The sequence below is a fragment of the Nelumbo nucifera genome, chromosome 5, assembly GCF_055504915.1.
Source record: "Nelumbo nucifera cultivar China Antique chromosome 5, China Antique-T2T, whole genome shotgun sequence".
NCBI lineage: Eukaryota > Viridiplantae > Streptophyta > Magnoliopsida > Proteales > Nelumbonaceae > Nelumbo > Nelumbo nucifera.
Window position 1 is genome coordinate 57,852,490 of NC_142653.1, and position 24,729 is coordinate 57,877,218.

The 24,729-nt window shown below is 36.9% G+C and overlaps 1 protein-coding gene across 3 annotated transcripts; it reads right to left on the reverse strand.

Annotated features, from left to right (window-relative positions):
- Window positions 1-208: 208 nt before the first annotated feature.
- Window positions 209-20,275, reverse strand: LOC104596834 (transducin family protein / WD-40 repeat family protein). 3 transcript variants are annotated; one of them, XM_010258151.3, is made up of 5 exons: window positions 19,682-20,275; window positions 18,461-19,400; window positions 4,499-4,600; window positions 2,476-3,105; window positions 209-621 (listed from the first exon to the last, which is right to left on the reverse strand). In XM_010258151.3, the coding sequence occupies exons 2-5, from the start codon at window positions 19,256-19,258 to the stop codon at window positions 397-399; spliced, it is 1,755 nt and encodes a 584-aa protein (XP_010256453.1). In that variant the 5' UTR covers window positions 19,259-19,400; window positions 19,682-20,275; the 3' UTR covers window positions 209-396. The 3 variants fall into 3 exon arrangements, with proteins under 3 accessions (XP_010256453.1, XP_010256452.1, XP_010256454.1); XM_010258150.3 differs by having other exon boundaries at window positions 18,461-19,317; window positions 19,682-20,164; XM_010258152.3 differs by having other exon boundaries at window positions 18,461-19,245; window positions 19,682-19,981.
- Between the last annotated feature and the right edge of the window lie 4,454 nt (window positions 20,276-24,729).

Here is a 24,729-nt window from a genome sequence, read left to right on the forward strand (position 1 = left end):
AATGGCCATTGCAATGAATGGATTAGAGCGTGGGTGTGGTGTCTTCCACTTGCTGGTTCTTTTCTCTTGAACGTTTAATTATATGTTTTTAATTGCTGTTAGTCTTGTCATGTTCATTGTCACTATTTTTCAATCAAACACTCATTGTCTCCCACGAGTTAGACGTTAGACCATTTTCTAAAACCATCAGTGGGCAAGGCTGCTTCAATTAGAGAAATAAATTGAGCAAATTTGAAAAGAAAAAATTGTTATCAGTACATGGTTTATTGGCAGATAGCAAGCCGCATAATAACATGCTTGTTTGCTACGAATGCCAGGACAGAAAAGACAAGAATTTACAACACATTGAAGGAAAGAAAATTAACAATCTGATAACAGAATGTTTCTTTTAATGTTTTAAATTCCACCATTGCAATGGTGAACGACACCATTGCTGTGTGAGTGAATGTCCTTGCGCTTTAGGTTGACCCTGTTTAAACCCCATATACGAATTGTGCGGTCATCACTCGCAGAAGCCAACATGTGGGGGTCCGCTGGATTCCAGCTCACACAATTAACAGTTCCAGAATGCCCAGGTAAAACCTCCAGAAGTTCTGCAGTCCCCCTGTGCCATATATAGACCTGAAAATAGAAGCATATCAACCACTATTGCAAAGAAATACATGATTATGACCAAAACTGTTCAGTCGAGAAACCTACTCAGCATTGTACAATGAAGAACCACTAAAAGTACCAAGGAAATAGACAACAGTCCTTTTTTGTATACACAGACATGTACAGTCCAATTGTGTGAGTCATTCTCATCATATCGGATTGTCAAAATGTATTGGTCTATTCACTCAATTGCAAATATTTGAATACTTGTTTGACTTCGCTGATGAAATGCAGATCTAAACAACCTTAGTCCCAAACTAGGTAATCATTTATAATGAACAGAGCTTTTATACAGAAATCTCAAATACATTTAAATGATAACATTTAATATGAAATAGGCTGTACAAGCATGTAGCACTTCAACAGGTCCCACTTGCCACAGGGTTCTGGATATCAATTTGGGCATCTGTGCTTCATACTTATTTCTCATTTTTTTTAATCAATAAATGTTTATCATCATCATCATCATCCAAGCCTTATCCCAAATACATGGGATCAGTAACATGAATCCTGTTTTGGCATTCCGTTTATGTTACTCTTAAAAAGATAAATGGAAAAAGTGCCAATTTGGAAGCCTACTGTGCCAAATATTGAGAAAATTGAATATTATAGCTGTTCAATAGAATACCTTTCAGACTAAAAAAAATTCTTGTTTCAAATAGTAGGATATCAATGGTTATGAACATGGATCAAGTCAAACATCTGGATAGGGATAGAATTCATCCACAATAAAAGAGTATGATAGGCTGTCCAACGGTCCATGTCTAACATATCCAAGGCACATAATTATTAGTATTGAGACTCACAAAAAGTCATTGTAGAAATTTGAAAGAGTACAGAAAACCTATTCTATGAGTACATAATTTCACTTATCAAACATATTTTATTTATCGCATCTAAACACAACTCCTCTCATCATAAATACATAGAGAGAGAGAGAGAGGGAGAGGAGGGAAACGGATTCTTTTTTAATTGTTAAGAGAGAGAGAATTTGCTAGTAGGGTTGTTCAGTAAGCTTCTCCAAACAGGTAGGAATTTCCACATTGCAACTTAATTTGGTGCTCAAAAGGAGTTTATTCCTCTCTTCAGTTTCAGGTTTTCCCTTTCGATTTTTATAACTAGAAATTTGGTTAACCAAATTAACCAAATAATATAAAATATGTAATATAATATAATATATATTATATAAATAATATATTACATATTATATTAATATATAATATATATTATATGTTATATATATATAAAATATAGTATATACATTATTAAAATTCAGTTTTAAATTTTAACTGAAATAATCGAAAACCGAACTGAACATTTCGGTTTCGGTTCTTTCGGTTTTCTATAATTTGGTTTCGGATTGGTTTTTATTTTTTAATTTGGTTTTAAAATTTTTTATCTATTCAGTTCGGTTTTTAAGCAAATAAACTGAATGTTCACCCCTTGGTGTGTCTGAATCAGCCAGAGGATCTCTCCACATGGCAGAAATAGATAAGACCAAGTTCCCTACTTTACCCCAATTAGGAAATAGGAACTTTTGTGCACATATATCAAACTGAGTGATGCCCTTATTTGTGCAGTTAAAGGAGAAACAATTAAATACACTCTTGTTGGGACCATCCAGTTGAGGCTGTTGGTACTTGGTAATATTTAGATGTTTACTTTTCAGCAAAAAAACATCGGTCCATCCTGAACTATTAAACATACCTCATCTGGACATGTTTGCAACATGGAACACGTAGGAAGATTCTTTCCAAGTGTGTCAGTGTACCAGCATTCTTCATATAGTCATAGTGATAAATAAAGGAAAAGAAACCATACCTGTGAATCCTCACTCCCACTAGCAATAAAAGTTTGGTTAAATCCACCAAGGCAAGACCTAATAACAAATCTGGTGCGCTTATGGCCTTTGTACTTAGCAATGAGCTTCGGATCACCTTCAATGCTCCAAAGATGAATTTCCTGGTTTAGAAGATTAACCAGCAAGAACTTACTATCTCTCGATAATGAGAACGAAGTTATGGGTTGAGACTCTTCAATCAATCTCTCAACTTTTGCCTCCCTGTCAAGTAGCAGTATAACAGTTTCTCGGCACATGGTTATAATCTGCTTTCCATCATTTGTAATGGCCATGTCTGAAATCTTCAGTATCCGCTGCCCCTTCCAGCATTCCAACTCGTTCCCATCCAAATCCCACATACAAATGCTCTTGTCAGTCATACCAGAGAATACCCATTTCCCATCTGGAGACCATCCACAAGATATCAAACCTTGACCGGCTTTTTCATAAATACGGAGGCATTGACCAGAGCTTACATCCCAACATTTGATAACCTCTTCCATTCCACAGGTGAGGAGTTGCTGGTCATCAGGGCTCCAAGACACAGTCAGAACAGGCTTTTGGTGGCCCTCTAATTTGTGTTTCAAGGACACTCCACCATCCTCGTTGACCTGAAATGCTACTTCTCTTAGGATACCAGGCAGCAAACGAGTGAAACCACATGAACAATAACAGTATACAAGAGCAGTTGTTCCATTCCAAAAATTGATGACAAGAAAAAAAAAATTATCAGAGGGAGCCTCATGCACTGGGCTACCCCCCTTCTACTCTTGATATACCTCCTTGGTCATCATTATTGATCAAAGGAAAAAGGAAAAGATTCTACTAAGTGGGAATACTCCTCAATATATACTTGATGCAGTAATTGAAAGATTGAATATTAGTACCAAGAACATGAGACATTGATCCATGATATTTCACATTATCAGACTGCTCTTCAACTGCAACCAAACCCATAAAAAGAGAAAAAAAAAAGGATAAAACAATGCAAAGAGCAAACCTTGGAAATCTATCTACAAAGTAAAGCCATAATAGCCATTCTTCTATGTTTTCCCTTTCAGCCCGAGAACTCAGGAGCTACTTAAGTCGCACAAAATTTTTACATCTCTTAGGTCTTAGTACTAAATTTAATTTCTTTTTTGAAAGCATACCAGCTACAGAAACCAGACTGGACATTGACCCAGAAAAGGGAGAGGTTCATGGGTCAGAGGTTCAACTGAGGTCGAATCGGAGGTTGAACCGTGATGACATCATATATATAATTATATTCCTCCATAACATATATTCTTTTAGCTTTAGTTTCAATTTTTAATATAAGATTTGAGGTCAAAACAGGGGTTTTTTCACCATTTTAGTGGGACAAGGCGTCTTCAATGCCTTGGGAACACGTAGAGCTTGAAAAGTTACCCAAAATCAGAAAAATATCACCCAAAATCGGATGTCTGAGCAATCGGAGGTCTGAGCACAAAGTTATGGCCTCTAGAAGTTGACATTTGAGCTAAAAAAAAATTCAAAAAAAAAGACTGGTTTTCTAAAACCAGGCCTGGTTCACCGATTTTCAGGTGCAACCAGATAGATCAGCAGTTTTGGCCGGTTTTTTACCCAATCTGGTTTTTGGGCATATGGCTAAATTGGCCAGTGGCCTGGGTCACTGGTCCGGTTCAACCAGTCCAACCAGCTGGTCTGGTCCGGTTTTCTAAACACTGAGCTACCGACATAAAGGAGAAAACTTTCCTTGGCTTTCATCACAATCTCTTGCTCGTTATTTACACAGAATTAGTTGAAAGACTATAAAGTCTAATTATTCAAAATTATTATCCTGGAGGCAATTTCCAAGTCAAACCTGCTTTCTCCAGGAGGAGAATAAAGAGCTAAATAGAATGATCACTGCACAAAACTTCAGGACTAAAATGTAATCAATTCTATCAACAAAAGAGAAACAGTAAACTCCAATCTAACCAGAAGAGTGGTAAATAAATAGAAAGCTAAATGGACAAACATTACCTCCCATATGATTGCTGAACGATCATTACTTGATGAGGCTAAGTACTTCCCATTGTGTGAAAACTGCAAAAACCAGACCTCATCTTGGTGTTCTTGCAATACCTGCTCCATCAGGAAAATTGTATGTATGAATGCAGACAGAGATATGATAAAAGAATATCTTGAACCATCAACATTCAAAATAATCATGTATATATGCAATAGAAGATACGGTATTGAACATTCGTACATACATGCATACAATAAAGTATTGAACATACATACATACATATATTAAAACATATAATAAAGTAAATAAAATTGAATTTAAAGGAAAAAAACAAAGAGAACTTTGTGGCCCAAGCAAAAACAAGCAGTCATCATCCATGGTTATCAAGATGAAACCTAAGCAGGGCCGCAGGCACCTAGGTTCCCACAGAGGGCTGCCTTGCTCATGTGCCTTCTCATGAATATGTTGATTTTTTTTTAATGTTTTGATATGAAATGTATAACATATTTGAAGAAACTTGGTAATTATTAGTAAAAAATGATTGTTCGCTTCTATGAAACCTAGTGAGTTACCTAGGATTCAGATTTTTATTTAAAAAAGAAAGAAAATCCGCCTAGGCACCTAAGAAACAAGGTATTCCCCTGTCACCTAGTTTTGCCTTGGCAAACAACACTTGTATTCCATCAAAAGTGCTCAAAGCTACAACTTTGCACATGATGACGGCATATATAATACTATTTTCAATAGCTGGAGATAAATATAAACTTATAAAACTTTAAAATTACCATTGTGGTTGACTAGGTCGATTAGGCTGACTAGCCATTAGTCAGTCATCCCATGCAACTGTATAGTGAATCCCAAACTGCTAGTTAATGATGCAGTCAGTATGGCCATCATTTAACTATTCATTTACTATAGTCAGCACTTTGGCATCAGTGATAATGGATAAAAGTTATCTTGAAAATTAGAATTTTTCTTAGAAGAGAACTTAACAATTTACCACTTTTAAAAGAGGCTTCTCTAATCCTCTTCTCTTTTCTCAGTAAAAAACCAATTGAATGGAAAAGTAGAAAAAAATAAAGCAAGAAAAGAAATGATGATAGAATACACACAAGTACCTAACATGGTTTTCAGGTTAGCACCTGAAGTGGCTAAACCAACCTGGTTTATATAATAGTTGGCAAGAGAAGTCAAGCCATACTTTTAATTGATCTCAATGGACTTTCATGTAGCTGTCAAGATGGACCAGTTATTGGGTTTTCACAAATTCATCATGTAAACCCTACTCAATTCCATGGGCTTGAAAATATTCTCCAATAAGCCAAATAAATTGTTGAGTTGATACAAGGCCCATAGTATTGAGCCTATTCCAACAAAACCATGAAGGCATGAACTTGAGTCCATTCTAACAAATTTGTCTTAGCTCCAATAGGTCCCATAGGAGATTCTATCAATCAAAGATCTGGTAGAGATTGAAAACATATTTTAAATTTGAATGTGACTCCATTAGGCTCTTCTTTATCCTTAGAACAGGTATTTTGTTAATGACTGATTGAATTGTTGTCACTTTTTTTGTATCAGTAACAGTTTTTTATTGCTTAAAACAGTATTTACAAGAGTAATGTACAAGGAGATACTCATCTGTTGACAAGATGGAAAACTGATTAACCTCAGTTCTGCAGTATGACATGATGGAAAACTGATTGATCTCAGTTTTAAGGTATGAGAAGAGATCACAGAAATCCAAAGATTTTATCCAAAACACTGCTCTTATCTTGATACCAATGTTTTAAAACATGGAAGCGTGACGCAAGGCGTTTCACTACCTAGAGGCATGAGGCATAGTTCAGAACATAAGAGGCGTAAGGCTCCTGAACACAAGGAGGTGTAAGCCTCCTTAAGAGGAGGAGGATGAGGTCATGAGGAAAGAGGAAGGGGAGGAGGAACTCATTTTTCTTTATTTTTAATAAAAAATTTTTATCCCCCAAACACAAAAGAAAAAAGAAAAATTGGGCTGATTGAAAAGGGGCTGAGGATATGGGGGGCGACTGGCCCACTTTCTTTCTCCTTATCTTTTCTTCCCTTCCCTTTCTTTTACAGTCCTTTTCTTTCCTTTTTTTCTTTTCTTCTGTCTTTTTATGAGATGTGCTTGAGGCGCATGAAGCATACACCCATAGACGCCTCGTGAAAAAAAGCGTACACCTCAGAGGTGTCAGCGCTTCTAGCATACGCCTCAAGGAGTTTTGGGGCACCTCACCTGGATGTGTGCCTCCAGGCATATGCCTCCCACGTCTTTTAAGACACTGCATGATACATTCAAGCACTGCTTCCCTATATCTTTTTTGTTCTTTAAAAATTCTTGCATTTTTTTTGATGAATTTCTTGCATTTGTTTCTTCCCAAATAGTCCAAACAATAGCAGCCTTTATGTGTATCTCCAGATTATTCTTCCCCTTCTCCTTCTGTCTCATAGTTGCTGAAGAGAATAAGTTGACCATACAAACCAGAATAGTAGAGGCTTGGGTGTAATGGTAATATCTCAGGCTGTCTAGCACGATAATGTAGGTTCAGGTCTGGCAACGACCACTTTGTGCAAAAAAAAGATGCCAAAGGTTAGGACCACATCCAGTCCACCCCTCTCAAGACCCCAAATAGTCGGGACCAAAAATTGGGTAATAGACTTTTATAAGCCAGAATAATCGTGGTCGTCAAGGCAACACCTAGGCGATAAGGCACTCATGGAGAGAGTCGCCTCATTTAATACCTACCTATTTTGTACATGGCGCTATAAAATAGACACTATTAAACTAAAATATTCTTTTTGCAGGTTTATATATTAGTTTCTTTTTATTATTTTCTTATTTGTTAGGGTTCAATCAACACAAATGTTGGTCTGCAGTGTCTTACCTTCACTTCAAACCATCAACTAATACGCAAGAAAGAATTTAAAATTTTGTCCAATTAATACATTCTTCATTTTAATCATTATATCTTCTTCCACTCATTCTTTTCATCTTTTATTAGGATAAAAACAGGGATCCAGTCCCTAAATTTTCTGAAATTTCTTTTCTTTTTTGAGTATTCTTCTCATGAATATGTTGATTTTCTATGTTTTAATATTATTTTGATACCTAGGCACCTAGGTGATAAGGCACCCCACAATTGCCTAGCCTCACTTTGGCAGCCCTCAGCTTTGTAATTTTTTGTATAGATATGTTCTGAGGTGTAGCCTTCCTTGCATATGCCAGGTTTAATAGGGATATTGCCATATATTTATAATTTATGGAAATTTTGTACTTAATATTTATAGTGAGTCCCATATTTTCTATTTATAGTAAAATTTTGATTTACTATTTTTAGCACTTTTTGGTTTCTTTACATCAAGTTAGTTTTAGAGGTAGTAAAGTGTCATTGGACCTATGAGTTTGACTCAGTTTCAAAGCACTTAGAAGTTGTTTTGGGACCCAGCTCCCCCGAGAATTGAAGCTTTTGCTTGGCTGGTTGCATTAGACAGTGTTCTCACAACAAATCATCTGAAAAGTAGAGGCTTCAGTATGGCTAGCTACTGCTACTTGTGCAAATCTGGAGAGGAAACTGCTTTTCACCTGTTCTTCTCTTGCCATTTAGCAAACTTCATCTGGAGATTCTACTTCTTCCTATTTGGGATTCCCATTTTCCACCCATCCTCAACAGCAGAGATCTTCTCTTTGGCCAAAGTTCAGAGGAAGCAAGAAAGCTGAAATCATTTGGAGCTGCATCCCTTTTGCAGTGTGCTGGCCTCTGGTGGGAAAGGAACAGGAGGGTATTTGAAGGAAAAGAAAGAAATATTGAAGTGATTGTGGAAACCATCTTTCAATAAGAATGGGCATCTTTCAATAAGAATGAGCATTTGAACTGTGGAAACCATCTTTCAATAAGAATGGGCATCTTATTCCTAATATGTTAAAAATTGAAGGATAAAATTGAAGAAGTTATACAAAGAGGGATCCCCCATCAAACTGCTACATGTTTTGATGCCAACTCATTTATTCTTGAATCTTGATTACACTTTTTATAGAAAATAAAATTCAAGAGATCTTCATATGGTATCCATTGACCTAGAGATAACATATGATAGAGTCCCTAGAGATAAGATAGTGGGTTTTGAAAAAGAAAGGAGTTTCAAATAGATATGTGGACCAAATTAAGGGTATGCATGAGAGTGCAACAACTGATGTTAAAACACTTGTGGTACATGTTTGCAGATGAAATAGTATTAATTGATGAAATTAATGAAGGATTAAATGCAAAATTAGGTTTATGAACAAATACCTTAGAAACAAGATGTTCTAGAATAAGTGGGACTCAAACAGAATATATGCAATGTAATTTTAATAATAACAGGAGTGTAAATCAGGGTAACTTAGCATTGGAGACCAAGAAAAAATTCAACTGACCTCTTCCATTACCTTGATTCAATAATCCAACAATGGAGAGAGTGAGGAGAATGTTGCCTATAAAATTAGAGAGAAGGATGGGCAAAATGGAGAGGTGCATCCAGGGTCTAAAAGAAAATTTCTATAATACAGTTGCAAGGCCAGCAATGTTGTATGGAGAAGAGTGTTGGGCAGTCATGAAACAAAATGACCAAAAAATGAATGTTGAGATGGATGAGCGGAAAAACTAAAAAGGACAGGGTCAGATATGAAGTTATTTGAAGTAATCTAGGAGAGCTCCAATAGGTAATGAGAGAAAGAGAGTAAACTGAGATGGTTTGCTCACTTACAGAGACGATCATCTACAGAAAATGTATGCAGTGATCTTTTTTTTGCTAAATAAATTATTTTATTAGATCAAAAAAGTTGAGCTAATGCAAGCAACCCTTGGAGAAGCACGTGTTGCAACCTCTCCCAACAAAGTAGAGAACAAAATCAAGCTACAGTTGTGCCCAATACAAAAGTTCCCTAGCTCCCCTTGCTTAGCTAGACAATCAGCCAAAGCATTTGCTGATCTCCCCACCCATTGTATTCTTACACACATATTCCTTGTCAGCAACTTGAACTTCTTTACTTCATTCCTGAAGCACCACATTATAGACACTGGGTTTTGCAACTAGCTCAGTACCACATTGGAGTCGGGAGTCCCCTTCAACCATTAGCTGTTCCACACCTAGTTGAGTTGCAAACTGTACACCTAGCAGGGAAGCTAATAATTCCACTCTAGTAGAGTCTCCCACTCCTAAAAGACCCAAGAAAAAGAGTACCACTCGAGACCCCTCCCATCACAGAAGGGCCTTGGTTACATTGACTGCTATCATCAAAATTCAGCTTCAAGAAGCCTTCAGCAGGAGATGCCCAGCTTGTTATAAGTTGAAAGGGCTAGAAGAGCTAGGGACATATTGAAGGGACATAGTTGAAGTAGTAAGAAATGGTTTAAGAACTCAAAATTTAACAATAGATATGGCACTGAACAGAACAGAATGGAAAAACAAGATTCATGTAGTCAACCCCATATAGTTGGGACAAGGTTTAGCTGATGATGATGATGAAAACACAAAGGAAATACAAGAGAAAGTTATAAGAGATCACTTGAAAGAGAAAGAAACATGCACAATAATAATAACCCAACCAACAATTAGAACAAATCAAAACTAAATATTATCACTCCTGAAAACAAGAGCACTCCATGCCAAAATAATAAAAACTCCTGTTATCTCATATCAGCATCAAATAACAACCTCATCACCCCAATCTTCAGCTCCAAACTTCTACTCTCAGAAAAAATCACATACTCAACTCAGAATCAGCAACCTCTATCCAACTCAAATACAAATAAGAACCCCCTACAGTCATAAATTGCACTTCCTTCTAGTAATAATCAGATTTCTTTTTTTCCTGATTGGTATCTGTAAGAATTTTATTCTATTATCTATTAATTATGTAAAAACAAAGAATCTGTACAGAAAGTCAAGCATCCCCAAGGAAAGTATGATAGGAATCGATCAGCACCCTTGAAGACTTATTCTAGAAAGAAGGCCTTACAACAGGTCATGATATGGCATAATGATGGTACTTGGGATTTGGACTTAATTGAACACCAAGGATATTTTTGTCACTTTTGCAATTTTCTGTGGGGTCCAATGATAGGGTTTAATTTGTCTAGGTATAGTTTGTTTATGTTTGAAATTTCAGAGTCATTGCATAAGTAGGATTAGAGTTATTGAATCTTCTTTGAATTGAAATAGGATATGACAACTTGGCTTGAGTCCTACTAGGAGTACTGAGTCTAATAATTTGACTCCTAAGACTATTATGAGTCTAACAGTTTGACTCCTAGGATAATTATGAGTTTAGAGTCTATAAATATGTATGGATGTTTTACACAAAGGCAATGAATTATATTGAGTTTTCTTCGGCTTATGCTAGCTATGGTGAATGATACCCATGCCTTAGAGTGATTCTAGGCACCCTATGATTGATTTCAGATATTTTCTCTCTTCTTTGTCTCCCTTTTTTCTCTCCTATTCCTTCAAGAAGCCATTACAGCCATTGACAGCCGTAAAACTCTGATCAAGAAGACCATTCAACATTCTCTAAGGACTAGAACTGAGATAGTCCCACATCAGTTGGTATCAGAGCTAATGGTTTATTCAGTTACACTATGTTCTCACAAAGTGACTGATTCTATAAGCCTAGGGTATCTTCTAGACAATCTTACAAGTCTAGAATCAGTGATAATTGGGTTTTTGAATCATATGAAGGTTCTTTGGTTGACTTATTTGAGAAGATGGTGAAAGAAAACGGATTTAATAATGTTGGCTTCGGGAGTAAGGTTTTCAAACATGTTAGAACTTAGAAGAGAAAGGGAAATACCATATTTCAAAGGAGATGATGATCAGCAAGCATTCTTTGATTGGGTTGCTGAACTAGAATATTTTAATTGGCATGATATGTTTGACAAATAAAGGATTAGATTTGCATGCATGAAGCTGACGAGTCATGCTAAAAGTATGGTGGAGAACTCTTGAGCAACGACAAGAAAATAGAGGGCGATGATCCAATTAGTACATGGGCAGAGATGAAGAGGTGTTTGCAAGAAATGAAGAAAAGTACATCCCACTAAACTTCCATGATGATCTATATATGGAGTTGACTAATTTCGAGCAAAAGAAGCAACAGGTTACAACAAAGAACTTGAAGTCAAGGGGAAGAAGGTACAAAGTTGAAAAGAAAGTAGATGATTCATTGCATGTTGATGCCTATCCCAAAGTTGAAGTTGAGGATGAAGCTAAAGAAGAAGAAATTCAAGCTATAGAAGTTGTAGATATTAAAAATCAAGAAGGTGCAGGCCAAGCAAAAATAAAAATTGTTGGAGTTTCCAACACCCATGATCAGCTTGAGATTAATGATCAAGAAGAAATAGAAGTGGAGCAAGTTAAAGAAGTTCAGGTGCAAGATAAGAATGTGCTGATTGTAGTAGATCACGGTAAGGAAGTAAGTGATTTTACCTTTCAAGTTCAACTAGAACCAAGTCAAGAATTACAACCTGACATAGCACAAGTTCCACCAACATCAACAATGGAAGGAGTCCTAGATATTGTTGAAAAATCAAGGATAGCAGGAACACATAGAGATGGTGATTCTTAAGCTAGAGATTGAAGGAAAAGTTCCAAATGTTTTTTTTTTTTGATGAATGAGGAAAAGTTCCAAATGTTGTAGTTGAGATTTTAGATAAGTGAAGGGAAGATTCATCACAATGGCAGGTTGATGATTTAAGTGTTCAAGAAGCCAATGTATTGATAATTTAACAAAGATGGTTATGGAACACAGTGTTTCAGAAATGTATTTCTTTCAAGAACCTTTTCTAGCTCTGTATGTAGCCTCTACTCTACAGTCCAAGCATGTAGTTATGGGAAGTCCTACTCCTTTTGTAATTTGGGGCATATCAACTTTTCATCCTCAAGTTCTTCAAAACTCGAGGATGAGTTTTTTTGAACCGGGGGAGAATTATGAAAGAGCTGAAGAGTCAAATTTGGAATATTATGATATATTTTCTACACTTCTGTATTTTTGGACAGTAGGGGCATTTTTGTCATTTTGCAACTTTTGTCCAATGATAGGGTTTAGTTTGTCTAGTTATAATTTGTTTATATTTAAAATTTTAGAGTCATTGCATAAGTAGGATTAGAGTTATTGAGTCTTCTTTGAATTGAAATAGGATATGACAGCTTAGTTTGAGTCCTACTAGTTGTATTGAGTCTAACAGTTTGACTCCTAAAACTATTATGAATCTAACAGTTTGACTCCTAGGATTATTATGAGTTTAGAGTCTATAAATATGTATGGACGTTTTACACAAAGGCAATGAAGTTTACTGAGTTTTCTTCAGCTTATGCTAGCTATGGTTAGTGATTCCCATGCCCTAGAGTGATTCAAGGCACCCTGTGAGTGATTTCCAGGTATAATGTCTCTTCTTTCTCTCCCTATTTTCTCTTTTGTTCCTTTAAGAATCAATTACAACCATCAACAGCCATAAAATTCTGATCCAAGAAGACCATTCAACATTCTCTGAGGACTAGAACTGAGCTGGTCCTACATCAAAGTCTCAAGCACTCTACAGAGGCATTTCCTCCCCCTACAAATGACTTTGTATAACATTATCCGAGAATATCTGTGCCCTGTATACCCCTTGCCCAACCATTGCATCAGCTATAGCACATTTGCTAATTTTTATGTCCAAGTAAAATTTGCATTCATTTCAGTTGCCAAGTTTCACAACTTCAAAAAATTCAAATATTGCCAAGGGCCTTGTTTTCTATTTTGTATCCATTGCACCACCACCTTTGAACCATCCTCACAAGATTCCTCAACCTTAACATCCTTGCCATTCTTAGACCTGGCAGTGCTGCTGTTAAATCAGCCCTGATTGAGTTTCCTTCCCCTATGAGCCTGGAGAATAATGCCAAGATATTCCCATTGTGGTCTCTAAAAGCACCTAATGCTGGATGTTCTGGGGTTGCCCATGCAGCATCCATCAAAGTTTAATTTGACTCTACTCTCTATTGGAAGAACCCACCACATGGAAACCACACTCCTATAAGGCAGCATGACTACTATCATGCAGTTGTTTTGATTCCATACATTGCTAGGACTTGTATGCTTTCCTTCACTGCTTCCAGATTCCTTTTCCTAGTACCAATCAGATCTTTATCCACTGACTCCATTACTTCCGCATCTTGGTTAGAATCCTTCACCAATCTCCTCTTATGAGCTTTCTAAACTTTCTTCGCCTTCTTATGCCTGCCCCAAATACCCCCCCCCCCCCCCTCAGACGAGCAAAGAGTGGAAAGCTTTTCGATTTTTCTGCTCCTTAAAGCATCTGACCACATTAGGAATCTTACCCACCTCCCTCTGTTCCTTTTATCCTCATTCTTGATTACATTAGGTGGCTAAGAAATTTGATGGCTTGGATAGACCATATTTTCTGTGTGGTTTCAAGATGTCCTTACTGTAAGGGATTATACCTTCATATAAAGCATATTGCCTCAGAAATTGAAATAATATATAGAGTTAAGAGAGAATCTTTTTTGTTATCCTTCAAAAAAGAAGAAACTGCAAAAAAAAAATGATGAAAAAGGTAAAATAATCTATTGAAGGATGGAATACCAGATTACAATACATGATATTAAAAATACCCATATCATAAAGGACACTTCGGAAGGAATTGGGGTGTTCCAAAACTTCTGACAAGGGAAAGTACCATTTCATTCCCAAACCCACCTTCTGCAGTCAGTCCTGCCTATTTGGGCTTTGACTCTACAGTTTACTGAGTATATCAGCAGCTTCCTCCAATTGCCAAACATAAAAAAGTCCTACAAAATTTTGGAATCAAACCATCTAACTCCCTCAATCTACATGATATTGAGATACCACTGCCTCTTTGTCTTCAAGCCATTGCAAAGAGTGTTGTTAGGAATAACTCCAAAACAGGCCTTCTGTCAGATCAACAATCCAGCCAAAATTTAATCTTTCCCCACTGCCAGTTCTGTATCTGATACATCTCATGAAACTGTCATAAGTCTTCTCAATCCCTTTCCGCTAAGCAGCCACAGGAAGAGGTTATTTGGGTGGTGGTCCAACAGTATTAGCTGTGCCTCCACAAGCTTCCTCGCTCTTCCCTACCTTCCTCTTTTGGAGGGAAATTTTGCACCAATCCAATAGATGAATCTTGTTCTCATCCAAAGAAAGTCTCTCTGGATTTTCTTTTCCAATCTTTTGGTTGTGGATGGTGAAAGGGGTTGATAAATAGTAAGTAAGGAGAATTGCCATTAGTGAAGTCGCAATCCCTTCTTGTAACAAATAATTCACTTTCCACAATGAAAGCTTCTTCTCTTCTTGTTCAACCACAGAATCCCAAATGGCACTCAAGATACACCTTGCCCCTAGAGGTAAGCCCAAATATTTGATATGAAAGTGCTCAATCTCACACCTCAGGACACCTGCCAACTCCTCTACCTCTTCCACTTCACTTCAGACTAACACCATCTCAAGACCCCAGAAGAAGCTCCATTTTAGCACTATACTCTGTGACTGAAATCATATGCCTTCTCAACTTTGCAATGGTAGAACAGGTTATCCAACAAAATAAAATCAACTTGTGATTCTTCCAGCATTTTAATAAAATCCATGACAATGACAAATTCAGATAAATGATGCATTTACCATTTCCAAATAATAACTGATCTTCCATGACACTTGACCAATTTTAATAAAGCATGTCATATCGAGCCCTACAGGCACGTTAATCTAAACAAAGTTTCATGAGGGCAGTTCAGGAGAACCTGAAAACTGGCAGACCAAGCATTTTAGACTGAAAAATGCTTTCCTTTTTTTCTTGTTTCCTAGCTGGGGCATCAACCATCTACATGTTTATTGGACCTTTGTTATTCTTGCATATCTCTCCATTGCCTATGTTCTTTCTCTTCTTGGGGGAGGACGGGTTGCTTTCAGTTTCTCTCCCTTTAATAAACCTTCTGATATCAGTTTTATTCTGGTTAGTGACCTCTGAGATTCTTTAAACAGAGAAGAAAAAGAAAGTAATGGAGAGAATCATCAAAAGGCTGTAAACAGAGCTATTTTTTGTGATGCTGTACTTACCTCATACAAGCTATCACCTCATGCTTTAAAATACAATTTGCACAAGTCCCCTGGCTCAGTTGATGTACGAAAGCATTTTGATGAAAAAATATGTAGACAGTAGGGCTAAGGCTACATAGGATATTTATCTAAGTAGCAAGATAAATACATCAACCATTTAAAAGAAAGCCCATAAAGTACGACCAACAGTTTTATGATGGTCTTCTCTGATCTTTCAAACATTGAAGGGATGCCTTAAAAATATAGAACAGTCTGGGCCTCTGAGGCAATCTCCATCTATGAGACATACTGTACATCTGAGACATGTCAGCCTCTTAGCAGTGGGGGTGTTTTACTTGTCCCTGGCCCCCTGCATTGTGCATTCCTCTTCCTTTCTTCTTGTTAATAAATTCCCATTGTTGATCACACAAAAATGGATTCAGGCGATTCTTCTTTGAATCCATCTCCTGTTAGGCAACTGAGCCACTCTAACTGATGTCAAGTCTTTGATGATATAGCTGAGAGAAAGTTCTATCCAAAAATATCCAAATCATCACTTGAGGTTCAAATGAGAGCTAAACATAGCACATAGGGAGAAGATGGAGGGGATATACAGCTAGTTGTAAGCATATGTTAGAATATCTCGCAAATATTGATAATTTTAAGAGCTACCACCCAGCAAAGGACTATAGTCTTTGTTGAGGTAGGCCCATTCCAAAAAATAATAAGGAAAGAATGAGGATATGTGTACTGTTGAGGTTTTATTTTTATTCATTAAAATAGAGCAGGGAAGATGAATGTAAAAATCTAGCACTCTGGAGAACAATAAGAAATAAAAACCCTAGAAGGTTCTATGACCACATTCTACCACCACACCCATTAAGCTGAAAAATGATATCTTTGCAGGTATAATGAAGTACAGCACCTCACCATTGACATGATTTAAAACCAAAACCCTAGAACAGCCCTATTAATGAGAAAGATACCACATATCAGAGATTGGGTTTATTTTTACAGCAGGATTAGAAATATTTTTTTTATAATAAGAAAAGAAAACTTATTACAACCTCACATGAAGAGCTTTCACCTGCAACAAAAATATTACAAGCAGTCTACTGTTATATAGAAAATACAGTCTGAAATCTGGAACATAGACAACTAACTCCCAACCCAAATTGCTCCAAAAACCAACCTTAGTTGTCAGGACCGTACCTGATTTAACTTTGAAAAGGGGGCAAACGTCCCTGGTGGCTTTCCAAGGACAGCAGAGATAGATCCACATTGATGTAGAGGTGGCAATTTCTGACCCAACCCATCTACTTGTATCTCAGGTCAAAAATTGGTTGAGCCACCATTTGGGACAAAAAAAAATGAGGTAAGTCGGGTTGGATCGAGGACCATTGGGTTGAAGACACCATTCATTATGTTTCATATTTTCAAAATGTGCACTGTTTTTTGCTCTCCATGATGTTTGCAAATCACACTGCAACTTAAGAGAGACAAAAAAAGAATGTACGATCAGTTAGGAAGGGTCATCTGCCATGTGCCTTGGAGAGTGCCACAGTGGCGGTGGGGCCCACATTCCTTTTCATTTTTTAATTTTTCTTTGTTCTTGATACACATTGAATGTGAAAATGTATTGTCACGTGAAATTTGTTCTTCCTAAAACTACTGTCACCTGTTGTTGATTCCCTTTCTCCTTGGGCCCAGCCATGGCCAATCAGGATCTATTGTCTATGATAAAATAAGCAAATTCTAAAGTTTCATTACTAACTTGAACTTCTCCTGACCCAGTGCTCTAGAAAAGAGTAACATTTGATTTGTTCTTTCATTAAATGATATCAAATACTGCTTGGTCAATCGCATAGATCTAGCCAAATGAAAAAAGGACCCACTTCCCATTACATTACATTAGGTTGGAAAAAGTTGGGATCACACTGGAATCATAAGATCAATTGAGCAGTTCAAATCAATGCTAAAAGGTCCTTTAAAGTGCTTCCAATCCCATGAGACAACACCTTACATCTTGCTGAGCTTTTGTGCAAAAGTCTACATGGAGGAAAATGTGGGAATGAACGGCCAATATACAAACATTTAAAGACCCATAATACATGGCCCTATTACTCTAATAACAGTTAACCATCAAGATTGGCATGGCTAGGTGGGGCAAAGGAGAATTTTTAAATTTTATAAATTTTTTTCCATGGCCCTATTACTCTAAGGATTTTTTTTCCATTCTATTTATAAATTTTACAGGGACCCAAGAAACTGATAAATAATAAAGATCAGAAAAATTAACTCAATAAGTTGCCAATCCTTGACCAAGAAAGTTGTAGTTGTCATAATATAAATTTTTAAACAATACCTAACAGAAATATGTTCACATATTTTCATTGAGAAACAACTACAAATCTGCATTAAGTTGAAAACATATTCATCTCTGACCATGCTGAATGAAATTAAGTAGTGTCCACTAATGTGTTGACTATTATATACAAAAAACTTGGGTCATTTTGACAATCTTAATCATTGTAATTGGAATCCAGGTTTCCTCCTCACACCCACCTCACAGCAGTTGCAGCCGTGCATTGGGAACATCTCCCCATGAATGAAAACATACAAGTACAGTGTTCCCCATGTGTCGCTGCAACACGCAGTGAGGTGGGTGTGAAGAGGATTCTGTGAGGAAATTCGAACTCTTATAATTATGGATTCCCCAAAAGTTGCTAGAGTAGCATTATGTACAACCAATCAAACCAAAACTAATGAGAAAAAATAGGCTAAGATGGAATGTTATGCATCACCAAGAAACCAAGAAAATTAAATGTAATAGATTTGCATTTGATACATAAGCTCTTACCTGTAGGGTTCTTGAAGGGATTTGGTCTTTTCCACACTGATGATCTGAGTATAGTGACAGTACACTGTCTAGGGAATTGTGAAAAACACAAGATTCACGTTGCACATTAAGAGCCTGCTCAATTAGATGCTCCAACCTTCGTTCTGGTATCATAACTGTAGGAGGAAGCAACTTCTGCAATTTCTCCAGAAGCTTCATCCGTGATTTTGCACTCACAACCTCTTGACTGGGGCATCCAAGTAACACAGACTGTGAAGGAGACACAATGCAAGTAGAAAGCTCGTGCACTCGATCCTTGTTAATCCCAAGAGGAGCAATCTCCATCCTCAACGTCTTCAAAGCATCCATTACTTTTTTCTTATCCAGAAGTTCAAAGAGCTTCTGCTCGAATATCAAGAAGGATGCAGACTTCACAATACCTTCATCAGCAAGACCAATTTTATGCAATGTATCCACACTTTCATCCCAACTTCCATCAAGTAACTGCTGCCTAAACAAATTTACCATGGAGGAGTGCAAGGGTATCCCTGACTCTTCCTCCAGAAGAGCCCCACTCCTCTCATAACCCAAGGAATACAACGCCTTGGTTATAATCCTAACAAATTCCCCTCGTTCAATAAGTCCTTTAGAACCAACCATCTGTTCATCCCCTTGGGAAGGTAGAGGTCGAGCCATTGAGTCTCTGAAAGAGCCGGAAAGGGGCTCCGCTAGAGACGATTCCTTCAAAGGGCTCCTCAGTTCTCCAGAGGACAATTTCACACGTTTTGAGGGCGGTTCATCATCCTCTACACCTCCCATGAAATGCCCAAAATCAGCCCATATATATCGAACCCAGAAATATGCAAAAAGATTTATATCTACAAAGCAGAAAAAAATTATCTCAAACGCCGCCTGATGAATCACCAATCACAGATGAAAGAAGAAAAATAAATAAATATTCCTGCAAAAATAGTAAAAAAATACTACCCATAAGCAGTGAAACCCATGGAATCCAAGTCACAATCTATTAAAATGACAAAGGTATGATACAGGATTAAATAGATTCTTTGCTACCCAGGGAAAAAAAAAAGAAAAACAAAAGAAAAAAGCAATCCTTTCTCTGGGCACCGATTCAAACTATTCGAAGAGAAAAACAGCAAGCAACTCAAACCAATAAACCATTAAAAGGCACAGAAATATAGATGGAGACGATATCGAAACTAAAAGGGGAAAAACAGATACCAGATACTCGTTCGGGGGCAACCAAAGCGTTCTACAAAAATCCAAGAATTAACTTCTCTCCGGGCACCGATTCAAGTCAAAGGAGCTCAAACCCAGCACAGAAACCCAGAGAAATCTCACGGACAAGGGTATTGATAGAGAGAGAGAAAGGGGACCAAAACCCTCAAAAAACGCTTCAGTTTTTCCTCTTTTTCTATGGTTCTATAGACGCTAATATTAACAGGGTCGCCTTATTTTCAACGGAAGTAAGAGGAAGGATGAAAACTGATGAAATGGAGGAGGAGCAGAAGAGGAATACATGAATCCCACAATCAGATGCTCGGATTTTATACCCATGAGAAGGAGGGGCAGGCACATGGTTTATTGCAAATATAAAGAAAAGGGGTGTTTGGGTAAGGACACTGAGATGTCTTGGCGTAGAGGAAAACAACTCATGGAGGCAATAGAAGGGGGAAAATTAAAGAAAAGTGAGATGAGAGATCTGAGATTAGGGAGAGCCTATTTACAAGCATTTATAGGCTCATGCCATGTTAGCAAAAAACTATATCCAAAGGTTTCTCTTAATGCATCTGTGTATCCATAGGTTCATGTGTTGTTATTCTTCCTAGTAGTGATTCAAGTGGGGTTATTGACTTTGGCAGGGGCTGAATGGGCATATTATCAATATAAACATGTGTAGCATTTAGCCCAGGAAAGCTTCTAGATGTTGAACTCACCGATGTAACTTGGTTGGGAGTAGAGTTGAGCTGAGAATTGTAAACCAAGTTATAAACAGCTCTATATATGTGTATACATCCATAGGTTTATGTGCTTTTGTTCTCCCTAGCAGTGGTTCAAGTGGGGTTATTGACTTCGGCAGGGGCAGATTGGGTAAATTGTGCCAGTATAAAGATATGTAGCATATAACCACGAAAACATTCTTAGACATTGAACAAGCTTGGAACTTAGGAGTAGACTCGAGAGAATTATAGACCAATTACAAGGGTTAGTTCTCTCTTTATACAAATTATGCATCAAAACAAATACATGGGGTCTACTAATTTTAAAGGAAAAGTAGAAGTAGATAGATTATATCTGGTTTTCCTTTTTTATTACACATGTTTTTGTATAAATATATGAGGTAATTGGCCAAAAGGATTATTATTGTATGACAATGTTAAAGGGTTTCAGTTGTGTAATCATTACTCAATTCAATCACTTGTTGCCATTTATGTGTTTATTAAGTTTTTGTATGCATACATATGTATATATTTTATAGTAAATATATAAGGCTTATGAATTTGAAATATAGGCTTAGTTTGGAAAGAGTATAAATACAAATATACACAAAATAATACAAAATATAAGGTTTTGCATTCTACATATTTGTATTTGTACTCCTTCCAAACGGAGCCATTAGAGATAAATACAATTATGACTACGTATATGTTTGGCATGACTTCCGTTTATTAAATAAACGTTTGTACTTGATTTGTCTTCAAAACCGAGAAAAAGTGGTTTGATAAATGTTTTTTTTTGGGGGGGGGATTTGTTGACAATTAGACGCAACTAGGCACGCCATTAAGTGCCACATCAATGGAATAGTAAAATGAAGCTTCCCCCAATAGTTGGCTTGCACGTGAATCAAGACAATAATTAATCAATAACTATGAATACGAAATAGCATGATGGGACAAATACTAATTTGGTGATGACATGACACCGTTTATCAAATAAACTGAAGCCATACCAAACACCGCCTAAAGAACTTTGTTGAGGTGTTTTATTGTAACTTCATATTTTGTCCCAAATAGTTATGTATATGTAACCCTTTCTCCTAACACCCCCGAAATTGAGAGTGGGGAGATCACTTCAACTTGCCACATGAAAGAAGAAATAAATTTGTGGATGGATGCTAGTCAATTAGCAAGCTCATCATGGATGGATATAAGATGAACAATAAGAGCGTGACTTTTCTCTAAAAAAGTGAAAGTTAATCTTGATGTGCTTTCTTTGTGCAAGAGAACGTTGGATTGATATCAACTACAAAATTATCTAACTACCATTGGACCAATGGTTTTTTTTGGTACTTAACACAATACACTTACAACTTTTCAACATAGGTGGTAATAGCGGGATTGAATCCGCATTTACGTTGGAACTACTCAACTAATGTGCCAACCAAACCACCACTCAATTGGCATTAGATCTGTTCATGGGTTGAGCCGAATTGGATCAGGCTTGGGTTGTGCTTTCACCTGTTATCAACATAATATATTCAGGCACGAGCCCAAGTCCAACCTGACCATCGGGCCTAGATCTTAGGCTTGAGCCCAGCCCTCTAAACACCTATGTAATAAAAAGTAAACTAGAATTAAGAATGGGGATGTTGGAAGAGAATAAACCTTCCAAGTTCTTCCAAGTTCGAACAAAAAACAAGTTGAGGGAGGGAGACTATCGAATGAAAAAAACTAGGGTTAAAAATTTAGGAAAATAATGTGTATAATATTGTCGGGCTAGGCTTTTATGTGAAATCCTGAGCCTGGGCCCACAAACCTAATAATATGTCCAAGCCCAACCGCAACCGGGCCGGGCCGGGCCATCAGGCTACTTGGCCGATGAACATGTTTAGTTGGCATGGTTCAATGACAGGGATGCCCAATTCATGGAAAATCAAATGAAACCCACATTAGCTTAAAGGATACAAACAAGTATGTGGCATTCCAATTCAATATTCATACAAATTGCTATAGCTTGTTGTCATTGGGATCAATAGTTAAAATTGGGACCTATACAAAGATGTAAAAACTTTTAAAGTTGCACATTGATTAGTCTTAAGATTCTTAGGCAAAGCTCCGAGCAACAATATCACTATAACTATTATAAAGAGACAACTTTAGAATACACAGGATATACTTGGGAAATGCATGGATATGATAGAATGATTATGATACACATGGATATGGTAGGGGAATTCAGTCCCACAAAAACATCAATAACATTAAATCCAAGCTTACTTTCTTCTTTTTTGGAGGAAAAAAACACGCATCTCATTTTGGGGAAGGATAAGGATTATCCAACATATTACAATTGCCCCTATTATTATTTTTTGGGTATGCGATATTCAAACTTCGACTCCCCAAAATCAAATCCAACACATTCATCACCTTAAGATCACTACGATACAATCAACTAGCAAATCCCATCACAAATCTATAACGATCAACCTTAAAAATACTAAGATTCTATTTCGACAACCCTAAATGGCTAGAACTCAAATACCAAGATCAATCATTTCTTTCTTAAATCAAAACCATTCTCTTGACTCCTCACCTTAATCTACACTCACGCATCAAATCTCAACTCAAAATTCCCTTGTTTAAACATCTTATCAATAAAGATTCTAAATTGATATTTATAATTGAACCACAAAAAAATCATATTCCAAGACCAAAATCCTCAAAATAAACCACCCATTATATTTGGACTTAAATTACTCATTTTCCCCCAAAACAAGAAAGATCCCATTTTAGACGACCTCATCAGTTAGTGAGTCGTAAGCTAAAATCTTGATCTGAACCAAATCTTTTAATTCGCATACCTAATCAAAGATCAATCACTTCCATCTAATTTTGAATATCCAATAATGCTTAGGCACCTAATTCCACCCAAAAATTCCCTCATTTTACCTTTCATCAAGTTATGATTCTGTTTTAGCATATCTCATTAATCCAAACATGTCGGCCATAGATCTCTATCATACCAATCCTATTTAACAATCAGATTTCACCACTTTGTTCAAAAACCCAAAAAACCCAATATGCCAAGTTTTACGATCAAATTCCTCAATTTGACCATTAAAAAGTAAGATTTCATTTTGGGCCTTCTCGTCAATTAATAAACCGTAAGTCAAACTCCTCAGAAGTATTCACAACCTCTACAAAGCTTACATTCGTGAGAAAACTCCAAGCATTTTGAACCTTAGACTTCAAACTCCCTATTTCTTCAAGGTCAAACACACACACACACACGAGAGGTAAGCCTCTCACTCTCTTATTTGCTTAGATTCAAAGTCCCTTTTTTTTTCTTAGTTCGGCTTTTGGGTTATTTGAAGCTCAAAGACCATGGAGAACCATTGTTCTCAACTTCTTTTGGACTGAGAAAATAGGCAAAGAAGCGAGAGTCTTAGGGAAACTAGTACCCTAAAGCTTGATAACATTACATCGAAATCAGTCTCAAGAGAAGTTGGGAGCATTTTTCTCTAGATTTTAGAAATTCTGACAACCATTTTCATTGGTTCTTTGCCATAAATTAAGCCTAAACAACTCTCGTATTGGGATGCTACAGTAGCTTGGAGAGACGAGTGCCAAACACCTTCCCTCTCCCAATCCTTGGGATCCAAAATCCCTTATTTGTGTGCCCTTTTCCCGAGGAAAACATAATCACTATCAAGATAATAAAATCAATTTTCAAAGATGAAAATGGGAACCCATTTTCTCTAAAAAGATGGGTGGTGATTTCATCTTTTTGATCTAGCCATGAGCTTTCTGACGCTTATAGCTGGTGAATCCATTGGGAATTTGCAATTAGGACTTTTACCAAGAGTCATTTGGGCTCAATTGTGCACCTAGTTGTTGTGCACTGTTAAGACTTAAAGTTTAAAGAATGTTGGAATGTGATTTGAAGTAAGGGTCTCAGAGAGGTTTGGCATGATAAACCTTTTCTAGCAATCTGAAATTGTGTTTCAACAATGCATAGTGAGTTGAAATTGCATCTTAGCATAGCAAATCTCCCTAATAGTTTGAAATCGCACTTTAACCTCATCGCACCTCCATTAGCCAAATCACACTTTCTTTCATTACCATCGCAACTCAAAACATCAAAATCACACTTTCTTTCATCACCATCACAAATCAAAACATCAAAATCGCATTTTTTCCATTACCATTGCAACTTAAAACATCAAAATCGCACCTTCTTTCGTCGCCATCGTAACCTAGAACATCAAAATCACACTTTCTTTCATCACTATCACAACCCAGAACATCAAAATCATACATTATTTCATC

Bases quoted from the DNA above. Each gene is read 5' to 3' on its own strand.
- LOC104596834 (XM_010258151.3), bottom strand. From the start codon at position 19,258: ATGGGAGGTGTAGAGGATGATGAACCGCCCTCAAAACGTGTGAAATTG. The intron at 4,601-18,460 runs GTAAGAGCTTAT...CTGATGGAGCAG, and splicing joins TCCCTTCAAGAACCCTACAG to GTATTGCAAGAACACCAAGA. The intron at 622-2,475 runs GTATGGTTTCTT...TTCTATTTTCAG, and splicing joins GTGGGAGTGAGGATTCACAG to GTCTATATATGGCACAGGGG.